Source organism: Egretta garzetta, unplaced genomic scaffold (genome assembly GCF_000687185.1).
Source record: "Egretta garzetta isolate BGI_Z169 unplaced genomic scaffold, ASM68718v1 scaffold57, whole genome shotgun sequence".
Taxonomy (NCBI): Eukaryota; Metazoa; Chordata; class Aves; order Pelecaniformes; family Ardeidae; genus Egretta; species Egretta garzetta.
Genome location: NW_009260180.1, coordinates 927,477 through 952,243, shown reverse-complemented (window position 1 = coordinate 952,243; position 24,767 = coordinate 927,477). Strand labels below are relative to the sequence as shown.

Genomic DNA, 24,767 nt, shown 5'->3' with positions numbered 1-24,767 from the left:
TCTGCAATCCATGTCTCCAGTCTCTTTCCCAAAACTATTTTTTTTTAAACTTTTATTACAGATGTTTTATTACATAAAACAAAAAAAATCCCCGAAGTAATCATACTGACCGCCCAGGTCAAACAAAGAAAGGACTCAATTCCCCACTGCCCACCTTGAGCATGTTGCCGTAAAGGTAATCACAATATCAAGTATTGCTTTCATCTCCTCAAGTGTCAGCTTTTATTGTGGCTAATATTTTTTTGACAGGGTCCATATGATATAGGACTCCAGTAAGTCAGTCTTCTGAAGCAATTTCTTCCACTGTTCCACTACAGTCGGCCTTTTTAATCCAAGAAACACCATGATATCTGTTGGAGGAGGACAGATGTGTCTGGCCTCCACAATAAACACTTGGCTTGGCAGGATGAAGCAATGCATATTCCAGATACGTATTTTTCCACTCTTGTTTTAACAGTCACATAGGCTTTTCCCGTTGCCCAGTGAGAACAGGTCTATCACGGAGCAAAAGAAGTTTCCTGAAACCCTGACAGCGAGCACCCAGATGTAGGATCTGATTATGCCATTTGGCCTCTCGTTGCACAAGTCACCAGCTCCACAAGTACATCCTGGAGCATTGTCGGAGTGACCTTCACGGGAAGACTGTCCACACCATGGAACAAAGAAGATGTATTTATAATTATCTATCTTTATCACCTTCACTTTGCGTGTCTTATCTCTGGAAACAACGCTATTCTCGACTGTATTAGAGGAAGAGTCCAACTGTAAACGACCAGTGTAACCAGGGCCAAAATAATACAGAAATAAAATAATACAGAATAAAATAGTAGTGAAACAATGCCTTATTATCCATATCCTTAATGAAGTAGTCATACTAAATTAATCCAGTCCTGACCCCTACCCTTGTTCCCATCACAGGTTTCATGGCTGTATTTCATTTTAACTTGTCAAACCTTTCTGATGCGGTTTTTGAGCTTTCTATCCTTCTTGTGCTTCAGCAAACCCTACCTCTTATAAATGATACAACTGAATAAATCTCCTGAGCCCTGTCCCAGGGTGCACAGGCATTATCTAGCAAGGATTCAAGGGGCTTATCACTCTCACCCCCAAAAAGCATTTGGTCTCAGTGGGAAAGATTTCCCCTTAAGTGGCACACAAAACTTGGCATGATCAGTCTCTCTGAAGTAAACTGCACTGTCCTAGAGTTGCAGGATCAGGCTATTTAGTGCTGCTCAGTTTAAAATCCTGTCTTGTACACTGATAGCCATTCCAGCCTCCTACACCACCAAGCGAAACCTACAGAGCACAGGCTCAAAGACTGTCAAGAAGTTTGACACCATTTAATAAATCAGGACTTTGTGATGATATTAAACTGAAAGCAGACAGGCGTGTCTTTCTGCTAGCAGGCACTTGGGAGTGAAATGATGATCTTCGGTGGATCCAGGAATATTCCCTTTCAGTCACTGGGGAGTGCCTGTATTCCCAGGAACCGATATCATTAACCTTCTCTCCTCTCCTCCAAGCAAATACAGGCATCTTATTGCAAAAACAACAAGAGTAGCAGTTCCAAAAGCAATGTGCCATCACCATCTCGCTGCCATCCCCACCCCACGCACCTGCTCACTCCCTCTGTCACTGCTCTGTCACTGTGCTGGGAGTATTTATTCGCATCTTTCAAATGCATCAGCAGTTTGTTTTGTAACAAATTTATGGCTTAGATACGGCACCATAATTTAAGATATAAAAAATAAATTAAGGTTTATAATCCATGAGCTTCCATCCTCCCCAAAGTAATGAGATTTTGATAAATGTTTCACTTTTAAACTGTCGGACTGTGCAGATAAGTGTGACATCCTACAGTGTAAAGACAGTGACCCATCTGGATCAACACTGAGATTCCCAGGCCTTATCCTGCATGTGCTTCTAAGCGCTAATTGCTTCAGGAGCCCTATTTTTATATTTAAGTATGAATCTTACAGCCAGCAGTTGGCCTGGCTACAAAAGGCAAGTGTTCATGCATCATGAACGGATCAGAAGGGATCGTTCCCAGGCAGCACAAGGCAAAACGTGATGGACAGTGATGTGTCCATGTTACTTCTGGGTGGGACAGGCTGTGCAGTATGGTCCTTCACCAGGGGCAGTGGCTGGGAAGGGAAATTGAGCACTTTTTAAAAAACTTTTTGGTTTAAAACTCAATCTTGTTGATGTTTTGGTTTTGCTGGTCTAACCTCCCATTTTAAAGACATAGCAATCAGTAAAAAATATAGTGAGGCTCCATCTGTAATTAAGGACATATTTATCATTATCAAAATTGAAGAATATTTATTCTACCATGAGTGTATGTCTACGTCCTTTTGATACACTAAGTATACACAGTAAATGTCTACTTTTTCAGGAAAAGAATTTTAATTTTCATAAGCAGGAAGTTGCTATTTCTCCTTCCATTTTTATTTCATGCTTTTCTACTGCTGTTTTAAAGAAAAGCATGGAAGACAGTTTTTTTCCCCATGCCCTCAAAACGTTACATTTTTATCCTAGTTTTGTGCTTAGGAAGTTTTTCTAGCCTATTTTGTTTTCCTCTTCACCATTGACTAGAATAGAGCAGCACAGTCGATAGAATTAGAGATGGAAAAGGTCAGGCCAATCCATCTGCTATTGCTGTTAACTCTATCAATTGCTATTACGAACATACCTTTGCTCTTTCTCACTTTGTTAATCGGCACACTCCATAATTCACACATTCAAAAGATAAGTTTCCCCTCACTCCGCAGTCACACAAACCCTCATTATGTGTCACTATGAAATCTTTGCTAAGTTACTACAAAAGACAAACGAAGAGGCTGTGAAGTGGTATAAAATGTTCCTGTTCGCATGGTGAAGCAGAGAGACCTGGATATAGAGACTCCTATTGGTTTTAATGGAAGCTGTAGCAGATCTGAAATGAATTAAAAGATCTTTCACACAGTATGATTCTGGGAGTATTTTATTTAATTGCAGGCAAGATGAGGTTTGTGGAAGTAATATCTTTTATTAGACCAACTAGCACAGCTAGAAAAGGGATGAGAGCTTTTGGGCACACGTGCCTTTCTCCAAGTTGCCTGTTTCTCCGGATATATCTAATAAAAGATACTATCTGCCTATTTACAAACACTGTCTGGGCAATGTTCTTACACTACCATAGCTACAACCACAATAAGTTATACCTTATTTGGTCATATCTGCCTGCTTACTGTTTCATGCACGCAATTAAATAATTCGTAGAGCATCTCCAAATCATTACCTTAAATTAAGGAGAGTCAAAAGCTATAGATCCTGATGCTACAAAACTCCTGGAAACAGTGACTGCCTAGCGAATCTGTGAGACCCGCTAAGATCTGTCCACTAATATTTTACCCTCCACTTTAAAAAATAATCATTTAAATCAGTTCAGTTGTCTGATGTGAAACCTCAAGCAACTTTGGTGCAGTTCAGCAAACTTTACTTTTATGACTATCGTTTATGATGCGCCTGTTGTAATGACTGTTGCGGGGGTAAGGGCTACAAGAACAGACCCCAGGTTTGCGCTGACTGAGAAGGTGGTGGTTGTTTGGTTTGCTTATCTCTAGCAAAGTTTCTGCAGCCATTAGGGTTCACTGCAGATTACAGTGCAGAGATGAGACAGTGCCAATGCCCACGACAAAACCGGGAGCTAACTGACAGCTTTAGAAAACAAACATACAACATTTTACGCATTCAGCTTTTTCAATTGGGCCACAACTGTGGAAATCTTGAGTGCGACTGATTTCAGAGGATTTTCAGAAAGCCAGTGCCTTGGGAACATCGTTAGGACTAATAGTGCAATGTCAAATGAGCTCAAAGGCCAACATTATCGTAATAAGGGGTGCAGTGTGGTACCCATACGATCTCCTCAAGATAGAGCAGTCCTGCAGAAAGTGCCTTGGCACTGAAACAACCGCAGTGACAATGTCTGTGCTTATCTTTACGTAGTCATCATAACTTTATAACGTTAATGTATCGTATTCTTATTGGCTATCATTCTCAACAACAGTAATGCATGCTGCAGTCTAGCAAAGATGGAAAGTAAATATTACTACCCAGCTGGCACAAATCCTATAATCCCAAAGCTCTACAGCCACACTCGGTATCAAACAATCTGCAGTTTGCCAAGTGCACCAGCTATGTCACACCTGTGTAAGCCTACCCTATTTATGTCTAAACTTCCACCACCTCTGCTACCTAGGCACATTTATATTCGTTTAGGAATAACATCCAGACCCCAGAGAGAGGAACAAAGCTGTCTAGAGCAGTCACCAAAATAGCCACAATCATAAAGGTACTTTTAAAAATGACAATCAATCATAAACCAAGTGTAGCTTAAAACAGCAGAAACAACTGAGCCACAGGGCATTTCCTAGGGATATACGAGAGGCCAGGGTTAAGGCCCAGACATGACTACACCCAGCCCGTCATTAATCACCAGGAAACGCCTTTGCCTTGATTGTTTAGTATTTAAAATCATAGATGTTTGACATGGGAAGACCTTTTCAATCGTTTATTCATCCTCCTATTGCAGTATCTCAGACAATCTTCCCCTTCAGTGTTTCTTTGATACAGTCTGCATTAAACCTGTGCTGTACCTAATGTATTCCCCTTGAAGTAAAAGAAATATTTTAAGTAGACGGAACAAGACAAGATTCAGGCAGAGACCAGTAAACACAGTGAAAAGCCAAAAGAAGCAGAATACACTGCATCGACTGCTATTTGCTTCATGCATGGAGAGCCCTGCAGTACCTACGCAAAACAAAGTGGGTTTTGCACAAAGAATGAAAAATTGGGATTTTTTTCATTAAGCCTTTACAGTTGAAAGGCTTTTCAGAATCACAACATGAAGTTTTATAGTCTTTTGACTTCAAAATGTTGCCCTTGAGCCACAGCAGCAGAGCTAAGATGAGGCTAGATCACACAGGTGTCTGATAGAGGCATATCCACGTATTGGGGGACTCAAGATTTCATCCACAGTCATCAACATCCCCCATTATCTGATGGGGGAACACCACAGTGGCCTCTGTATCCCCCTGCCTCGGTGCCACAGTAGTGCCGTGCTTCTCTTCCATACCACCAGTTGCCAAGTGGGACTGGGAAGCCTGGGAGCAAGGGGATGGTGACACAAGGATCAGGATACCAGGTCTGAGCCATGGGAGTAGCCCCTCGCCTGGGGTGTGATCCTCCTTGGCTAGTTGTCCTGGCTCCAGTCCCAGAAAGCTGGGAAGCAGTTGCATCACAGCCCAGCCTTTGGGGTCCCTCTGCAGTTTTATCTTTACGCTTTTTCTAGGATTTTAGTTGCCCCTTTTATTACACCTGTTGCAGTGGTGACAAAAAGTAGATCCACTCAGTAAAGGTGGGCTCAGATGCCGGGTTTTAATGAATCATCTCAGTGATACTTGGCCTTGAGTAATCAGTAGCTTCTGTGGGAAAACAACTGAATTAATATTCATCACGGTGCCAGATTTTAAAGATCGTCTGTGCCAAGCGCTGTGGATTATTGGCAACAAGGCACTGTTTTCCTCCCTCAGACATGTCAGCGTACAAAGCAATAAAAGTCACAAAGGAAAAAAAATGTTGCATTTTAGAGATTCTTTCTACAAAGCTAGCCATTATCTTGACTCTCTCTGAAGCCAGGAAACGTCCACTGAGTCAACATAAAAGTGACTCTATAATGGGTTATTCATCAACTGTTCATGTTTGTGACTGACCTGACAGGGCTCATCTCCTGGAAGCAGACAGTGCAGCGCGCTACCACCTACAGAAGGGGCAGGGTTGAATGCACAGGAGAGAAAACAAGAAAACAGTGTTGAACCTCCCTCACCCTGCCCGCAAAATCCTTTCTGGTGAAAATCGTTTTTAGATGTTAATGTTGTTTTACGGCCCAATTACTCCTACCACCATCTGCTTCTTTGTGAAAACATTCTGTAGATACTGAAGTAACCAGACCAAGCAAAAGGCTGAGACAGACATCATCACTGAAGTCTCATAACTAATGCTGTGACCAGGGCTGGGCGAGCAGCTGTGGCCAGCTAGGGCAACAGCTTCTGAGCAAGAAATAAAACTTGGAGCAAACTGGGAGAAGGAGAGAAGGGAGTTTATCACGGATATCAGGAAAATCCCCCCTGGAAAGATCTCTTTAAGTCCTTTCAGTTGGCAAGTCTTGTGTATTCAAAGGACCAAGTTCTGAAATTCAGAAAAAAACCCCTCGTGTGCTCCAAGTTGCCTCTTCCTGAAGCACGCTGCAGAGATCCGTGCACACTCCACAAAATCCACGCTACACAGCTAATGAATGAGCCCTAAGGGGCGTATTCTTTCAGTAAACCTGCAGTCATCTCAACGGTATCTTTGCAGAGGAGGGACAAAAGCCATCTCAGTAAGGGACAGCTTTAACATGATGCAGAGAAAGGGCTGAACTACAGCAGCGATTAGGAAATTCTCCATTCCTCTTCCACCAGGTTGGACACCACTTTATTTCAGGTTTTGTTTACATTGCAGTAGTTTTGCTCAAAGACAGAGAAGTATTCCTAAGGTGAGTCTCAGGACAGAGCTCCTAGCTCCTGAGACAGCAGATGCCTTTAATTTAGAGTTTAGATTTAACGTGCCTGGGGCCATAAAGTTCTTGTTCACATTGACTAAGTGTTTTGAATCAGGGCTTGTGAGCTCAGTCTTCAATGCCAAAAGAGCTTATAGGGATCCTGAGAACCTCCTGAAAACCTTGAGGGGTAAACAGCCTGTGTGGCTCTCCTTACTCACATGGAGAGGGATTTCGTTACCTGGGAACCCCTGCTGCTTTTGCAGACTTCCATGGTAGGAAGACACTACTGGACAAGACTAAAGAGAGAAGAGTCAAAGCATCGACCATACCTTAAAGCAAGTATTAGCTAAATAAAAAGCCACAGGCTGTTTTGAAGAGGGAGAATGTCTAGCACTCTGATTTTTAGGAAAATTCAAATGGAGCATGCATATATTAAGAATGAAGCTTCCAATTACTAACTTCGGGTTTTACTTCTCTGCACACCAAACGATCTCCCAGTTTTCCACATAACCTATAGTGGTAAGAGGCCAGGGTGTGTCTGTATTTCCAGCATAAACTTCAGTTTTATGGGTTTACAAATCAGATGTTTTAAATTACAGCTGAATGAGACTGAAGACTCCTACACAAGTTGTCATGTCAAAAGTGAACTGGGGAAACATTCATACACTTTTTTTTTTTTTTTTTGTGCTGGGTATAGCATGTGCAAAAGAGAGGTTATGAAAACTGCTTTCAAGCCTTTGAGAATAGTATGGCTACACTGCATCCTCCCGGTGGTTTTGCTTCAAGACCTAAGTTTACCAGCGTCCCAGTGACACAGAGTAACACAGCCAGTCCTGCATGCACCTCATGATGCTAGCGTAAGCAATGTTCTCAGTTGCAATGTCCTGGAAGACCACTAGCATCTCACTCCTCAGCTGCCATTTTAGCCCTCTGGGACTGCCGATAGCATCATTCCTGGGACGGCTTTTATGTTACAGCTAAGGATCAGCAGTTCTAGGGCTACTCTCCAAGAGAAGACAAATCCTTTGAACTATGTAGCCAAAGACACTGCAAATATTCCTTTAGCCAGTAAATAATCTTGGATTTTTATTATTTGCCAACCTTTGATTTATGAAAGACTTTTATACAAAAACAAGGGAATAAAGAAACAAATTTCAGTCAGCAACACAAAGTGCAAGTGATTTCCACATAACCTGCAGTTAGAAAATAACACCCATCATTTTTGGTGGTAAAATTTAACACGAAGGAAAAAAGGATGGTCAGTTGATGTATTAGCCTGGGATTCTGTCCATAGGGTTAACACTGCTTCCCTGCCTTAGACCTTCTGTGAGAGAAATCATGAAGGTCCAGACCTTCAAGGTGCCTAATTCCCATTGATTGTCTTCAGAAGGAATGAAGAACTACCTTAATTCTTGTGCCTGTGCTTCAGACCACAATGTGCAACGTGGAGGTTGCTTCACATGCCTCATCACACAGGTGTAGTAAGAATAAATCCAGCCAAGTTCATGAGATGTTCATGTAAGACACATAAGTAGCTAAGATAAAATGAGCTGCTTAAAAAGTTACATGTGTTGTACAGCACAGCCATTAGGACTCCCCAAATTATTTGGTCATACTACATGGATGTGCCAATCCAGGTGAGCATTTTTTTCCATAACAAACTATTGGCTGCGTACTTTGCTTTTACATTGTTTTCCTACCCATCAGACTTCTTTTTAAAAAAAGCTTCATTTTCATAATATAAAAGCTAGCTGATCTTAATGGTGTCAGAGAAGAATGATGCAAGAGGACTTAATTCTGATTGTGGACTCAAGATTGAGTCATGACTGGGTTTGACAGTATTTTTTTAACAGTACATTTTTAAACTATTATACATTATTCTCCAGTCTCTGGGTTCATAGCAACTCACAGAATTTACATACAGTTGTCCTGGTTTCTGCCACAAATGAGGAACAAAATCTGCAAAGTTCTAAAATAGACTAGAAATATTGGCTAATCTGAAGTTTCACAAATTTGTTAAGAAATTGCTCCATCGTACATCACTTCTGAGGTTTCAGATTTTGCAGAATTTACTGTAGGTGACTGCACTGCAGTGGTTATTAGTGGGGCTGGAGAAAAGAGTTGGAAGGAATGGCCAAAACCTGCAGTCACTGACAGGTCCTCCATGGCTGGTGGGACGAAGAAGGGGAGCAGCCAGTTGCTTCCTATGAAACACTGTGCCTTTCCGACAGAGGAGAGATAAGGATACGCTCAGGATTGCATGTATATGGATATTGCACGTGTATGCAGCCTGATCCACTGCCCACAGAAGTCAAAAGTTAAGCTGAGTTTAACAAGTTGGACTAAGCTGACGCTTTAGGTCCTTTGACTCAGCAAAATACTTCACCTCCATCCCTAGTCAGGATGGGACCCAATCGCACACCTAACTTTCAGTCTTTGACGTCAGCTGGCCATTAAAAATGCCATCCCGAATACAGATGAACTTTGAAGCAGGGCCAATGGGAACGCTCTTGCTCCAGCACAACTAGGTGATACCAGGAAAACCGAAAGTACTTTTCCTGTCGGAGCTCCACAGGAAACAATGTCTCTGCAGTTAAAAACAAGTAAAATACAGAGCCCTCAGTTACTGCTGGCTCTCTTTATTCGGTATATTTTGTTTATTAGGTGTATTAGGAGTCGCTGTAGGCTGCCTTTGACAAACATTTTCGGTATCAACAAAATCCCGGTAACACTAAGCAGTTTGGATTGTAGCCTTTGAAACTGCTTTTCTAGACAACATTCATCTTCCTAATTAATAATTAATCATACTGTGTTTTTAAAGAGATTATCAGGTGTGATAGCAGAGTGTGCCTAAGGCAGTGACTTCATTAACCATACGGAAGAAGTTTACTTTGTAGTTCTCCAGCTTGTCGCAGGGGTAGGTGCCAAAGGGGTCTCTCTTGGGTTAGAAAGTCAAAGAGCAACAATTTAGAGCAGGAAACAATTGGGCTATTATTTTTTCTTTTTTCTTTTCCCTCTTAAGGAGTTTTTAAATCATAAATCTTTAGGTGCTTGTTGTTCAATTTAAGACTCAAGTCGACTTTTTTTACAAAAAGGCCCAATCCTGTGAGGGACAGGGCACCCTTCCGAGTTAGACCAAAGACCCTCCGCTGCTGGTGCACGTTACCATGGTAGGAAGAGTTTACAAACACTGTTCCACCTACCAAGGCTTTGAACTGCATTTGTGCAGAGACACTCCATAGCATGCCAAGAGTGTCAGCAGGGCTGGAAACACTGATTTCACCTACAGGACAGTATCTCAAGTGCACTCTCAGCAAGAACTCGCAGTGGATCCTGCCCAGACTGGAACCAGTTTGTGGCCCTGACTTGAAATGTCAACAGCAGCATGAAAGCTAGCAGCCCCCCGAGGATTACAGGACTGTTTTCAATGTAATCAGTCAAGAACAGTGCTGGACAAATAATCATTACCAACTAATTTTATTTATTTTTGTCAATCAGGCAGCTCTATGCATTAATTCTGGAAGGATTTCTGCACTACCAGGGAAAATGCTTCTCTTATTTGCCAATTTTTCTATTCCCATTGCCTGGTTTCAGTACTGATGGATACTTTATGCCTTTTCCCATAAGCTTTTGCTCACCTTTACGAAGTGTCATTAGGATTATTCCCACTGATGGGGAAACAGGGAGGGCAACATTCTGCCCACAGACTGGACTGATAATACAGGTGAGATTGAAAATCAGATGCTCTGACCCTGCCTCCTCTCTAACCAGCAGGATAATAACAAAGAACACAAATCCCCGGCTTTTTTGAAGTGCTTTTCACAAAGGAGTTGCAGAGGAGGGTGCAACTACCCCCTGTAACTTAGCACTAATCCACAGTTAAATGTACTAGTTTTTAAAGTTAAAACCAAAATCTAATGTGAAACTACTCGATACAATGGGTCCGTTTCTCCTTGAATTTTCTCCTGTGAATTATCTTCTATTTTTAGGTCTTTTATTTTTAGGCTGCTGCATGCTATTGCTGGGCAACTCGACCAACTATTAATTGGAAATGTTTTGCTTCTCATGCAGTTTTATTTCTTTGCTTTCTGCACCACTTAAACCAAACCGTCCTCCAAGGAGATGACAGGCTACGGAGAGCACATTTAAAGGACAGTTACAAGCTGTGCTCTTCGGGCACAGTGTGGCACTATTATAAACCTTTTTCTGTTCTCCCCTCCTACACCTGCGTACGTTTGTGTCTGTGCATGCATTTTTCTTATGCCATGTCAAACTTTATGGAGTATTAGGGCCATATGGCAGCAGTTCAGCAAGCTCTCAGTACGCAGCTGAGATTACAAGACTCCCTGAGCACAGTCAGTGGAGTCCCGTGACAGTATCTGTGTGCCGTATACAGTGCTTGGTCATGGCAAGCAGATCCAAATGATCTGACATGGGGAGGGGTGGGAGCTGGCACTTCACGGCTGCAGGTCCCCACCTTTTTGGCAGCTGCATTATGGACTTTCTTCAAGGTGCCACCCAGCCAAGTTCGAAGCTGAACTTAAGAAAGCAGTACACGATCATAACCACTATTTTTAATACTCTTGTCACTACCTTTCTTAGTAACCTAGACACCAGCAAAACCCTCATTTCTTTCCAGTTCCTGAGCACTGCTACACTCATTTGAACTACTGTTCGAACTGAAGTCAGCGGCAAAGCATAAGTCAGGAATGTAATCAGCTCCCAATTCAACTAGCATTTAATTTAAAGGGACTTAATATTTGCTAGGATATTTAACTCTGCTAAGCTCACATGCCTTTGCAAGCTACCACTTTAAAACGCTAGCTAAAAATATTTGCGTTATCTGAAGTCAGATGAATAAATCCTCCCTACTGCTGGGTACACAGTGTGGCAGTGTACAATACAACTGCAAATGTATTTGTTAGAAACTGTACATCTGTTATGATTTATGCTTGCCAAAATATAATTCTTTATGGCAACAATTGTTTCACGGTGCTTAAAGTTTTTCACCTCTGTGCCAGGAATCTCATATGGGATAATTCCATGACCTTGGAATCCAGCAGATACATTCCACATCTGTCTGGTCTGGGAAAGCCCGAGTTTGTTGTGTGAAAACCAGAGTGGGAAAATAAGACCTGGAAATATCTGAAAATACAGAAACTGCAGAGCTGCTTCTTTTTTTCTTTTTTTTTTAATTACCAGTTTCAAGTGCAGTAAATCAATCTCACAGGAGTGGTTACTTTGCTTTTGTAAGCAGACATTCACTTCTGATCCTATCTTCAAATTAAGGAATATGGTATAAACATTAAAATAATTCTATCTCTGGAAAAAATCACAGCCTTTAAATATTAAAACTAAATCTTGTTGAAGGCTGCTTGAGATTTAAATGGAAAAGCACCCAGCCTACTGCAAGTAAACATCTTACTGGTGCCTGTGAAGATTTAGGATGGCAGAAAAACTGTAGCTGCCCTGGAATCTCAGGGTAATACTTCTCTCATGAGACTTTTCAACAAAAAATGAACCATAAACAGCTTTGTAAGCAGTGAACTTAAAAAGCCCTGGTTTCCTGTGACTCTTCCCTGTGCACATTTTCTGTTTTTCTAAAAATTTGGCTGAGCTCCTGCTGCAGCCTTGCTCTTCGTGGGTCACTGTAGCACTTTCATCCTGCACCCTGCACCCTGCTACAATCTGTGCAACACTGGAGATCAGACAGTGGACTGAAAGACATGAAAAAAAGGTTATACCAAGAAAAACAGGGAAAAAGGTGAACGTGCTTGCTTGACAGAAGGGGGAGACTATCCTTGTCTCTACTAACCAGGATGATATCCAGGTTTAAAGCAGGAATTGCTGTTCTGATCATCACCTAGGCCAGAAGTCTCCCTTTCAAAAGGGCTTAATGGTTGCACTTAAATCTGCAGATCCTGAAGGTGCCAACTCACTTACAGGCTATGTCCTTCTGCAGGACCAATATCCTTAAAAGATGGTATCCCAAAGGGATGTCACATAGGAGAGCAGCATTGCAGGCTAACCAGAAATGAAAGATTAAATTATGATGTTTATACAAACCTAATTTAAACAATTTACAAGCTAAGAACTTAAATTCTATGTGTGAGTCTTGGGTGTCTTAGAGAACCTTGTTATGACAGCAGTCACAGGATCCCCCTTGGAACCCCTATTTGTGATGCTGGTGCATCACAGCTTTGGCAATTGGTAACTGATTTGTCTAAGGCATGCCACAAATGACATGGTTTATAGTAAATGAGTACCTTGCTCAAAAATTGTGTGGCAAAGTTTAGCTTCGTACTACTGGACATACTGTACTCCAAAGGAAGCTGCATTCTGGTAATATATGAAATGGTTTCTGCATATATAGCAGCCAAACAAATTGGCTGCATTTTGAGTGTTTTGGACCATAAGGCCACAAACATCAAAAAACATATGAAAGAAGCTAATGACTTTTCAACATATTGTGACAACAAACCAGCCAAAACTACTTTCAACCAGTTTGTAGAATAATGTGTTCCTGGCGGCTCGCATCAACTCTCCTGCAGAAAAGTTTAACATCAAAGATGTAAACTCCTGTGAAATCAGGTTTAAAATGCAAAGCTTAAACTATGTGTGAGCAGGCACAAATACTACCACAGCACAAGAAATAGTTGATACTGGATGTTCATTCTTTAATGTAGAAAAACAGGCAATTTCCAAAGTGAAAAACTATGTCAGATTTATAGTGGAAGGGTGAGGTGAGCAGATGCTTTACGATTATGCAGTATGCAGGGTTAATACTTTTCTACCCATTCAAGTCATAACAGCTGTTCCATCAAGAGGGGGAAAATAAAGGCCCTTGGTAATTCTTAAGCAAGCTGCCAATTTTCCACATGGGATTCGATGGCTGAGAAAATCAGGTTTTCCTAGCCTTATGCAAGGAATAACAGGACACTTAGTAACACTAGTAGCAATAAAAATTCTGTATTTTTAAAAAAATTTGTATTTCCTAAATTTTTTTATATGCTAAATATCTTATTAATAAAAAAAATTTCCAGTGTAATATCTAGTCTCTTTTATTCTGACACTATTCTTCTGAAGGGGCACTCCTTTGTCAGTCACATATTTGAAGTTCCTTAAGTGTCTAACTGTGTGATATACAGGTGCAGTTATTTGCACTGACAATTTTGTGAGCATCAAAAGAGAAACCATGTTCATATATCAAATACATATTTCTAACACATCACAACACAGCAGCCTGATGAAGCTAGAGATGTATTTTGTGTACATACAACTGGATCCCAAAGAAGGAAAATGATACCAGCTTCCTTCCATCCATCTGACCCTCCTTCTCCCACAGAGAGGGATTCAGATTACCTCCGAGCTCCTGTGCCACCACTGCCTTGTTGCTGGTCACGTAACATCTGGCCTGGGATTTGCACTTGAACTGTCACCACACAGCCATATGTTGGTCTTTCCCTGTCTATAGATTTGTGTGTGAACACTCACAGCTGGGACTGAAAAGCTCCTACTTCAGTACATATACAATCATATCCTAATGCTGTCTTGTTATTCTTAGCCAGGCTCTCTAATACCTTTTTATAACTTATTATATCACATCACCTAGGCATTTGTATGAGATACCAAGGATCCAAATATTTATGTCAGAGAGGGAGGAAAAATCCCATCGGCATCTGTTTGCAGAAGTGAGATGGTGGAACTGAAGTGTCAGATAATCTCCCAAAAAGTTGTCAGCATTTTCAGCTGCCTGACAGATCTGCCTGCCTGTGTGAGAGTAAACAAGAAAATGGCTCAGCCATTTGGACTGAGTTTAAGGCAAAACAAAGAACAAATTATCCATTTTCAGATCGGGTCTCCTGCTCCAGTTTACAGATGTTCGTTTGTGATTTCCTCTATAACTCCCTTGGGGAACAATGATCAATGCACTGTGTGGTGGCCAGCCTTGTTAAAGTATTGGCGATTTAAACAAGAAAAATCTCATGTAGAAAACAAACCTTCAAACAGTAAAGACACCAGACACACCTCAAAATTCCTCTGCGTCTTCAATTTACTGGAAATTAGGGATAGTCCCACTGAGACATTTCCGTGGAACTGGTATCTGAATTCATTTGAATTTTGAGCAAGTCTCTTGGTTTGAGTGAAGTTAGTTGAAATTTATGCGGAAGTAAGAGATTAAACTGAACCCAAATGTCTTTATTATGAAGTCTTGATCTTTACCAGGAAATGACAGAGCTTATGAGGATGCCAACCTTACCTCTGTAATAATGAAGAAGTCATCACCAGGCTCTCCCTGCACAACAATTTTTTCTCCGTCTTCAAACTGGACAGGTTCCAGTGCGTCAGCCACTGTCAGCCGCTCCCATTTGTCCAGGGACTCTAAAATATTGAAGATCATAAAGCTTTATTATAAAAAGACTCTAACTTTAACTGAAGATTTATATCTAATCTGACAGCTCTGCTATGCCTGGTTCTGTTATAAAAGAAACATTTCTTTCATCCAGGCACTTTGCACAAACCTCCAGTTGGAAAACATGAATGTATTTATTCATTGTGTCTTAGGCTTTAGTAATCATGCAGATAATAATCTTAAAAGTTGGACAGGATTAGTTGGCTCTGGTTCCCTATGCCTGTGATCTGATCTGTGCTGCCCTGATGGTGCAGTGGATTGGAGCAGCCTAGGAGCTGTTTGGAGATACCAGCGATACAGGATCCTCTCTTACCACATCCCACACCAGATGTCAGAACAAGTCCTGCTGTCTTTTCATCAGAGTTGCTCTCAGCCGGTCACTGATGGCCCGCTAGATAAGTGATGCAAAAGTGCTGGTCTAAAAGATGACTCTTCCCCTGTGGGTGAGACCACGCAGCAGGGAAGCCAAGGGCAAGGCCCTGGTAGCATGGGTGGCAGTGGGACCAGAGGCTCAGTATGGGTGTTTGAAGTGGCATCTCTGTTTCACTTGTCAATGGGATGGCTTACAAAGTGTTTTTCTTTTCATTCCCCCACTTAGAGAGAAAAGTTATAAAAATTCAAAATAAACTTTAGTAAGAAAATATTAATGGTCTGTTTTATGAGTAATGGAGCTCATGCAGCCTGGTTCCTGTGCCTTTGTGTCCTGTCACCCACCTGCAGCTGCCACAAATCCCCTGTGATACCTGCACGGCAAAAGACAGCCTGCACAGTGGCTAGTCCAGGGCTGCTCCCTGTCCCGCTGCTTTCCTCTTCCTGTGTTTGCTAAGGGATTAATTTTACCTGTCTTGCCCTTGGGGAGAGGAGGGGTGCCAACCTGTCTCTCTCTCCTCTATCCATCTGCATGAGAATTCAAGACAATGAATTGTATTTGAACTTCTGTACTTTTGTCAGATTTGACTGAAAGAAGTGACAGGTTTAAAAGTTATTAAAAGAAACAGATAATACAATGATATAACCTTCACTGACTCAAAAAGCTGGGCTAAAATACACGTACTAGAGCTCTCCTGACTCTTACTTGTTATGAGTTATTGAACTATGGTAAGTCAAGGCACGGCTCCTGACACCAGGATTAGATCTGGGCTGTTCTCTCAGACTCTAGTTTTCCCATTTTGTGTGGCTTAGAAGTATCGTGTGAGGGTAAAAGAGTTGTTCTTTAAAAGTTAAAAAGCCTTTTGGCTGAGCTCAGAAGTGCACACTGAGTTTGGTAAAAAAACCAGATCGGCGTGATCAATGCACCAAAGGTAAGTTTTGAGTTGCCTGACACACATACATCTTTGTGGGTTTTATGCCACTTTCTGTTGCTGTTTGGGAAATGAATACTTCTAATATTTTCCACCCCTATAATCACTAATGCACTTGTGGCTTTTGCTGCAGAAGCATTAATCTCAAAGACCAAGCCTATATTGCCAAAGTAACATTGAAAAAGTGCTCTGTTTGACTAAAAATAAGCATAAAACTCTTTCATACAGACTAGAATAGGCTTTTTCATTAAAAAAAAAATAACTCGGCAACTAACAATGGAAAGAAAGACTCTCTTGAAACTTCTTCAGTTGGCTTTATGAAAAATTCAAAGCTAATTCTAGCTGTGGTCACGAAGCGTCTCTCTTTTGTCTAAGGGAATTGTACCACTACAAATACATTGGTTAATGGTTCTTGCAAACAGAGCATTATATAGAAGACGATACATGATAAAACTTCTAAAGTTTTAGTTGCAGAGTTAAAAGTCAAGCATCAAATGAAGTAGACCATATGCAATTTTTTGCAATTTCTAAATTGTACATATCAATTCATGGCTTTACATTTAATTAAACTCCAGAAGAAAGATTTTTAACAATTAGTTTTCTCATAGCTTGTTCAATACACTACAAGCAGCTACTGATAATCTAAAAAATCTTTAGCTTTAAAAACCAAAAATTGTGGCTAGCTACAGCCACTATGCAAGCCTTGAAAAAATCTCTATCAGAAGCAGGTAGAGGTTTTGCCACCACAAAATCACCACATTCTGACCACATTAAGGCATGAAGGGAAGCCGACTTCTCAGTGCTAAAATACCTTTCTGTTTCCTAGCTGTCACCTACTTTTTAGACATGTGAAATAGATCTTTACACATTTCACCTAAATTCTCGATGCTCCTGAAATGATGTGTTATTTTGTCTGGTGCTTTTCCATATTTAAAAAAGGTTCGAACCTTGAAGTTCTACCCCTTTTTTTACTGAGATTGAAAAGCCATTCTACAAACTAGGATATAATTATATTGCAAACCGCATGTTTAAGGAAGCGCATCTTTGAATAACCTTTCTACTCTGAAATTGTTTTGAAATGTCTCATTGTTGTAATTGCTTCTCATTAGTGCAGGTGCAGAGAGCCTTTTTTCTTTAAATACTCATTGTAATTTGGTATAATTTGTGCTCTTAATTTAGGAAGATTTAAATTAAGCATAAAATAAGGCATTTAAATGATGAAAACTTCATTAATAAGTGAGCAACATACTTGGCCTTACTTTAAGCATACAAATATAATTGAAAATTTCCTGCACAGCACCTCTTGGAAGTTCAAGTACATTTTCACTAAGACTCTCATATTTCAGGTAAACAAACTCAAATGGTAGAGGAATACCATAAGCAAGAAAAGAAAATTGTTTAAATAGAAATAGAAGTATTTTAATTATATAGCAAATCAATCTGTACTGTTTTGGTTTTTTGTTTTTTTCAAAATAGCCCCAGCAGAAACATGATGTTTCTCTTACAGCATCAACATTTCATGGTACTGTCTAACCCTGTCCTCCTTATTAGAAGCTTTTGTTCTCCTAATGGTGATTGATTGGTCAGACATTATGGGTTTGTTGTTTTTCCTACTGAAGGCCATCAAGAACATGTCCAAATTTTGTGGCTATCACATTAATCAAAGGGAAACAAAATCCAAGGACAAGAAGCTAAACAGATGTTTTAAGAATGTGAGACAGGGGCTGCAAAATACACAGAAGAAAAAAAAAAATCAGTCTGTTTTGCTTCGTGAGGTTAGTTTGTTTAGTGCACTTAAATACAGTATTCTCACAGGAAAAAGCCTCTCACCTGTCACCTGGAAGGATATAACTGGACTTTATGACAAATTTGTATCTCTGCACTGTTTTGTCCTCTATCCATTTGATTTCTACTGCAGCGGCTGCTACCAAAAGGTTCCACTGCATGCCTGCTCCCATATTTAAGGAAAGAATCTGCCCTTCAAACAAATGTTCAGTGCATATTAACGAATGAGAAAAAGTCCTAAAAAGGGCCCTTTACCCCTTCATTCCTTCAGAAACAGCACAACCGTGAGACCTTCTGTTTGACCACTGTTGCTTTCATCGTGCCACCAAAGACCAAAATCCATTCCACCAACACGTATAACAGAGGAACTAACATGCAAATCCAAACGGCAACTGACCCAAAATGGAGACCTTGCTCAGGAATTCTTCATACATCTTCCGCTTTCTCAGCGTGCTGCCCTGTTATTAAAGGAGAGAGAAAAGAGAGGTAGAACATTACACAGTATTTTTGTGATTTCTTCCTAGAGCTGCTCTTTTTTTTTCCCTCCCCTTCCAAATCTTAAGCATAGCCAGTAAAAACAGCCTAAGGCAGATGTTTCCCCATAAAATGTCTGGGCAAGTTCTATTGCTGATAAGCAAAGACAGAAGGAATCAAATTCAATCCTGGTGTAATTTCACTGACTTCACTGGTGTTACTGGACACCGCAGATGAATTGTATCCATTATTTACAGGCACTCATTTTAAAGCCAGAGCTTCATCAATTAACTGTTTAGCTAATTCAATATATATCTTGTTACCAATGAGGCCCTGCTAGAAGGCAATTTACAATTACAAAGTAGGATAAAATTTAAAATGACCCCCTCATGGGTCCCATCCTTTTAGGTTAAAACCGCTTTAATGCCAAGAGTGTTCATCTGTAAGCCTGGTTTATATTCTGAACAGTGTTGTATGTATTGTTACTGCTGAGCAACATATTCCTATTATTATTTTAACAAGATTTAAGTGTTTTGGAGCAGACGATCCATCAATGTATATGCAGCCACCAGCACAGTCATTCCCACTCTACTAAGATTTTGTTGTGTGGTAAATTACTGAGAACCCTCCTGCTTATAGTGTTTGATCACCACAGACAGAAACCCTAAGTAGCCATTCCAGCACGCATCTTTGAAGGACGTTCCGGTATGAATAAATACGATGCAGTTTTACCAATAAAAGAAATAATTAATTCATCCTTAACTCCTCCTGCAGTGACACAAATGACTTGAAAACCTTCCCAGTTACTCAAGAGGAACTCCAGGGTCTTCCTTGGTACCGTGCAGTTTATTCCACACTGTTATAGGACAGCCCTCATCATTTCAGACCAAGCAGATTCCCTGTGGATGTCGAAGGCTGCCTGGTGCCTGCTAGTCAAATCTACATAAAGATGCATAAAGATGAAACACTCAGCTTCTGAAGAAAGGGGAAATAAAGATGGCATTAACTTGTAGGCTGGGCAGAGAAGACGGAAGCAAGTATCAGTACCTGCCATAGAAAAAGCCACTTCTCTATTCCTCCTTCTCCAAGTGAGCACTGGTAAGTGCTGGAAGCAGAGGCAGAAAGTGGGTATAGACAAAGGAAAAGGAGAAGAAATATTTTACCCTCCACTGTCAAAGCATTCAGAGATGTATGAAAGTGTGAAAACGGGAAAGGCTGGTTACTCAAGTGCAATGATATAACTAAGAACTAAACCTTGTCCCTCTTCCTACATGCATTGTGCAGGTGGGGCTTGATCCAACGACTGCCAAAGCAGTGGGAATCCTTCCACCAACATCAACAGGCTTTGGCATCAGCAGAAGCTGCTGGGTGCTCTCCTCTGGGGACAGCTCCCATTTGCACCCCTCTCCTGGGGCCACCCCTGCTCTGAAACAGCCGCAGCACCGTCAGGAGCTGCTACTCTTCCCAGGTATCTCTGGATCATCAGCAGCACCAGCTACCAAGATCTCCCTCTCCACACCCCGTTCATAATTTCCGAGTCTGGTGATGACAGTTCGCCTCTCAGCGATAGCATCGGTAACCCTTGCCTGACCTCTCTGTCTGACAAACCTGGTTCTCAACCTTGGGGGCCCCCGAGAGCATTTGAAGTGCCAGAAAGAAAAAAAAATGAACTTCAAACAGAGGAGGCTCTGCAAACCACGCCAGATCCTGACAGCTCGCTGCGAGACAAAGAATGGAAAACTGGACACTGTGCAGTTGTTGCTTTTCTCCCTGCAATCGAGTGGAAATGAGAGCAGCAAAATTGACAGCTGTGGAAAACCAGATTGGTGGTTTAGTTTAATGGGCTGGGGCACCCGGGGACAGATGTGGAGAATGCTTTTTAAATGACTTGTGGACACAGATGAATTTTAAGAAGCAGTAATCAGCAGCCATAAGTGACGCCTGACCACAGCTTCGAGTATTTAGAGATGCAGACAAGACCCAGGAAGGTAAGAATTGCAGGCATCCCGCCTGGCCCGGAGAGCAAGAGCCCATCACTTCCTACACGAAAATGGGTGTGTTACATCTTGGCTAAACTAAGCCAGGGCAGTGGTACAGAATTCACTGTGAAGACAAGTGCAAAAGCAAAACTGAAGTGGAAAGAATTAATTAAATGTGCTATTATAATATTTTTTCTTGTGATAGTATCTAGACCCTCAGAGGGACTCTGCTTAATGCAAATATCCCATGTCTCAGAATGATACCACAGACAAAGGTAAGGGTGAACAAGAGCCTGGGGAAGAACTACTGGTTGAGGCTTAGGACTCCTATTTCCCAGCACATGCGCTAAAACCCAAGGTGACCCAACTGATGGCTCATGACTCAACCTGCAGGATGGCTCCATCCATCCAGGTCACTCCTGGAGGAGGCAAACAACAGCCTCCAGAGTAGCACGAGCTACCCGACAGCAGAGCTTCACCTAAGGGTGCTCAGGCAGGCACAGAAGCTGCCTCTGCATTTTCAGAGCACATGAGGCTGGATCCCAATCAGCATTACCAGATCCCAATTTCTCTTCCAGAAAGGAGAAGCCTGGCTTACCCTCTTGCACATTGTTTTCACTTGAGTGTGTTTTTCTGCTCAAGCTTTCATAAGCACAGTGAGGGGAAGAGATTTTGAGAGAACGCTAATGCAACCTAAAACCAACTCAGCAGCAGAAATCTTACAACCAACCAAAACATGTTTTTATTTCCATTGGTCTAATCATCTTTTCCTCCCCATGAAACAGAGGGAACATGCCTATTTCCCACCTACCTTGATCAGCCTAATATTCCCCTCTCATAGGCATAATGTCATCTCTGACTCCTGATGTCCTTTTTATACTTTATTTGGTCTAGTCGCTTTACCCGAAGAGTTGAGGCCATGAGTATGAACACCATCGTAACTTCTACTACCCTTCAAGTCATTTCTGGGTCAACCAGCACTCTCCCTGGGACATGTGCTAAGTCTGTTCTTATGCAATATTTTCATGAATCTTCTAGAAGCAGCAACAAATCAGACAGTAACGATATCTGCAGACAAGAAGATACTATGAAAGCTTGCCAGGACAGGAAAATAACAAGAAAGGACCTAGAAACATTAGAAACTGGAGTAGAAAATAATAGAATGAGCTTCTGTTTGGAAAATACAGCTAAGAAATGCAAAGGAAAAAAAAATCCAAAGCACAGATGTTTGACGAACGGAAGAAGACTGGAAAGTTGTAAAGCTGAAAGAGATTTACAGACAGTAGGTGAGACCCTGTTTGCAACATCAGACTGCAACAAGAATACAGCCAAGGCTATTTTGGTCTCTATACTCAAAGCCATCATCCAGGAATGAAGTTTAGAGGCTCCATCTCCATGGCTCCAATGTGATGGTGCCTGGCGTGCTACACTCTGCCTGGGTACCTCTTCTCCAGAAAAGTGCTCCCAAACCAGAGCCTGAAGAAATGCTAAAACGCTTGCAGAGAGCTCGTAACAGAGGAGGAAAACAAATTCAGCCTGTATAGGTCAGCTCAACACTGGGATCCTGGGTATGTCATGCTCATAGCTACTATGCATTGTTGCAAGGCCTTTAAGTAGACAGTGATAATCATCTACAGATATATGACAGAAAGAGAAGCAATTTAGTACAGCATAACTTGATGTAATTCAAAGTAATAGGAGAAAATTAAGAAAATCTAATTTAAGAAGAATATCAAAAAAGTTTTCCCAACTTAGGAATTATTCTCTTGCAGAAAAGTTTCCCAAGGGAAGCAGTAGAAATCTTACTGCTTGAGCTAGATAAAAACAATAGTAAATGTACATGAATAATTCTGCACTGGCAGGGTTCTTGATGGCATGTTTTAAAAAGTCTTTATTAATTCTGCTTTTTCTAACCTATTAATATCTTATTTCAATAGTCGCTGCTTCTCTCTCTCCCCCCTTTCCTTTGTTCACCTTCTCCTCGGTTCTGAGCTGTCATGCACAAGCTCATCTTCCCAAAGACAGTGGTTCCCACTAACTACGAAGACTCGTTAATATGCTAAGCTGCAGCGCTCCTCCCTGAAACAGTCCCAAGGAGAAACAAGATCACTTGCATTTGCCAAATCCACTCAGAATAAGAGCTCAAAGCCAGTTTTAAGACACTTAAAAATGTAGCAAGCCCTAGGCTTAGTTTAAGCCATACACAGGCTAGGAAAAATGAATGGCCCAGAGATTACAGCAGGTCTTGTTGAATAGGACTGTTGCGTCTCTTTTCCAACTGCCCCTTCTTCACTTTCCCTGTTTTCTTCCCTTTTTTTCTTCCCATTCCTCCAGTCCAGTCTCTGTCTTTCTTCCCCTCTGCTCACATCTTTGCTTTATCCCTCCAGCACTCTTCATGTCTTCTTTCTTGCTACTTTTTTTTCAGGTGCACAGATGGGCTGGCTGGATTTGATCAGGTACTTCCTAGAAATTGCCACCTTCATTAAGAAGCCAAACAAACAGCTACCAAAAGGCAAACATGGCTCAAATTTCAAATAAAAGAGTTGCACTGGCAGGAGGTGCTGTAATGGCCTTCTGGACTGCTCCAGCCCCATTTAATCCCTGTGTAAACCTGATATTGAATGATGCCTTGGGTGTACATTCTTAGAGCAGCATGAAAGAAAGAGTCACCGTGCACACTGGCCATGAAAACAAAATAGCCCTCAAGATCCTGGTGCACAGGTGTCAGACGGATTGAAGGCTCTGGATTCGCTTTCTGTTTTGGCCACCATGCAACCTGCATTTTAGAGACACACAAAGTCCTGCTGGCTTATTTTGTCTGAGAGGAAAAAGGCACTTGTTAAAGAACTTGTTCTCAGGTTCAAAGCTGTGAAAAGATGGTAAAACAAAGCCAAAATAGCATAAATAAAATGAGACATAACATTAGGAACTGACTAACCTTGATTTGTCATGACTTATATCCCAATATTACAACTCACTTTCCCCAAGCTAAGTTTGCCGAATAGGCAAAAAGCATTGTATCCCATGCAACTCCACTCTCAGAGCCAGGTATCTTGGACTATGGGAATTACAGGATAGTTAAATAATCCTGAATCAAGCTGCCTTAAAAAAAATTACAAGAAATTAATACTTCAAATTTCCTCAGTCTGGGAACTGAATTGTCTGGGGGATCAATCTGATGTTGGGATACAGACATTTGCTTCTCTGGTATTTGTGGTATTTGCTATATTTAGAATACAAATATTGTACTACCCTGGGATGTTCCCCACTCTGTGATGCTCTTGAATCCCAATTGCAAAGAAGAGAGCAGCAACATTTCAGCAACTGAATTACATGAGAATCCTATGGCAAAAAATTCCTTTGCAACTCTCCCAGAAGAATGTAAGTAAATAAACATAGAATATATACATAAATATGCGTGTGTGTGCTTGTGTGTGCACACACAGTGAACACATACATAAAAAAAAATGCAACAGAGTGAAAAGTATGCAACTCAGCACAGAAAATTTTATGAAATAAATGGAACACACAGATGGGCAGATAATTTGTGAGTGTACTGAGGAGGGAGCACGTTGAAGTGGTTTTTGTAATCCATCTAGTACAATGAATTTCACGGTATAATACTTTGTCAAGGACTGTAGGGTTTTCAAGCAATTTCACTTCAAATCCTAACAAAAAGAACCACCCCAACATTTACAGTCATCACAGCTGCTAAAACAAACTTGAATGTGACCTTCAAGCCATCAGGATACCTAAGCTGAGACAATGAAATATAAAGAAATATCTGTTTTAACAAACTTATTTTGGGAACAGGCTAAATAATAAATGGATGACAAGTGTAACTAAAAGCCAGCAGGAACTTTTTGCATCAGGCTTTGTCCATCCAAACAAAGGAAAAACCTAAACTCCCAAACCTCCTGAGTTGCACTTTATTCATACCATAAACCAGTCAGGATCAATGAGACACATAAGTGGGGAAAATGGCACTAAGCAGAAACAAAAACTAGAAATTACTAAATGTAAAGCAAAGAACCAGAACAAAGCCTGCAAGGAGAAATGAGGTAGAGTCAAGTGTCTCATGACAAGATAAAATCTTTTTGGCAAGTGTGGACCTGAAGGCATGATTTGCAAATAAATATTTACAACTTGAATAAAATTTCAACACTAGACTGAGAAAACATGAGGCTGGCCATGGCCGGGAAGGAATACAGATGAAAGAAAAAACTATTTCAGGT

The 24,767-nt window shown here is 41.1% G+C and overlaps 1 protein-coding gene across 1 annotated transcript in view; it reads right to left on the bottom strand.

The window, feature by feature from the left end:
• PRKAR1B (protein kinase cAMP-dependent type I regulatory subunit beta) overlaps nucleotides 1-24,767 on the bottom strand; it is a 100,772-nt gene that overhangs the window by 5,274 nt on the left and 70,731 nt on the right. The window contains exons 7-8 of the mRNA XM_009641824.2: nucleotides 18,477-18,537; nucleotides 14,841-14,962 (exon numbers count right to left, since the gene is read on the bottom strand). Of these exons, the coding sequence (XP_009640119.1) occupies nucleotides 14,841-14,962; nucleotides 18,477-18,537 (183 nt within the window). The remainder of the gene's footprint in view (nucleotides 1-14,840; nucleotides 14,963-18,476; nucleotides 18,538-24,767) is intronic.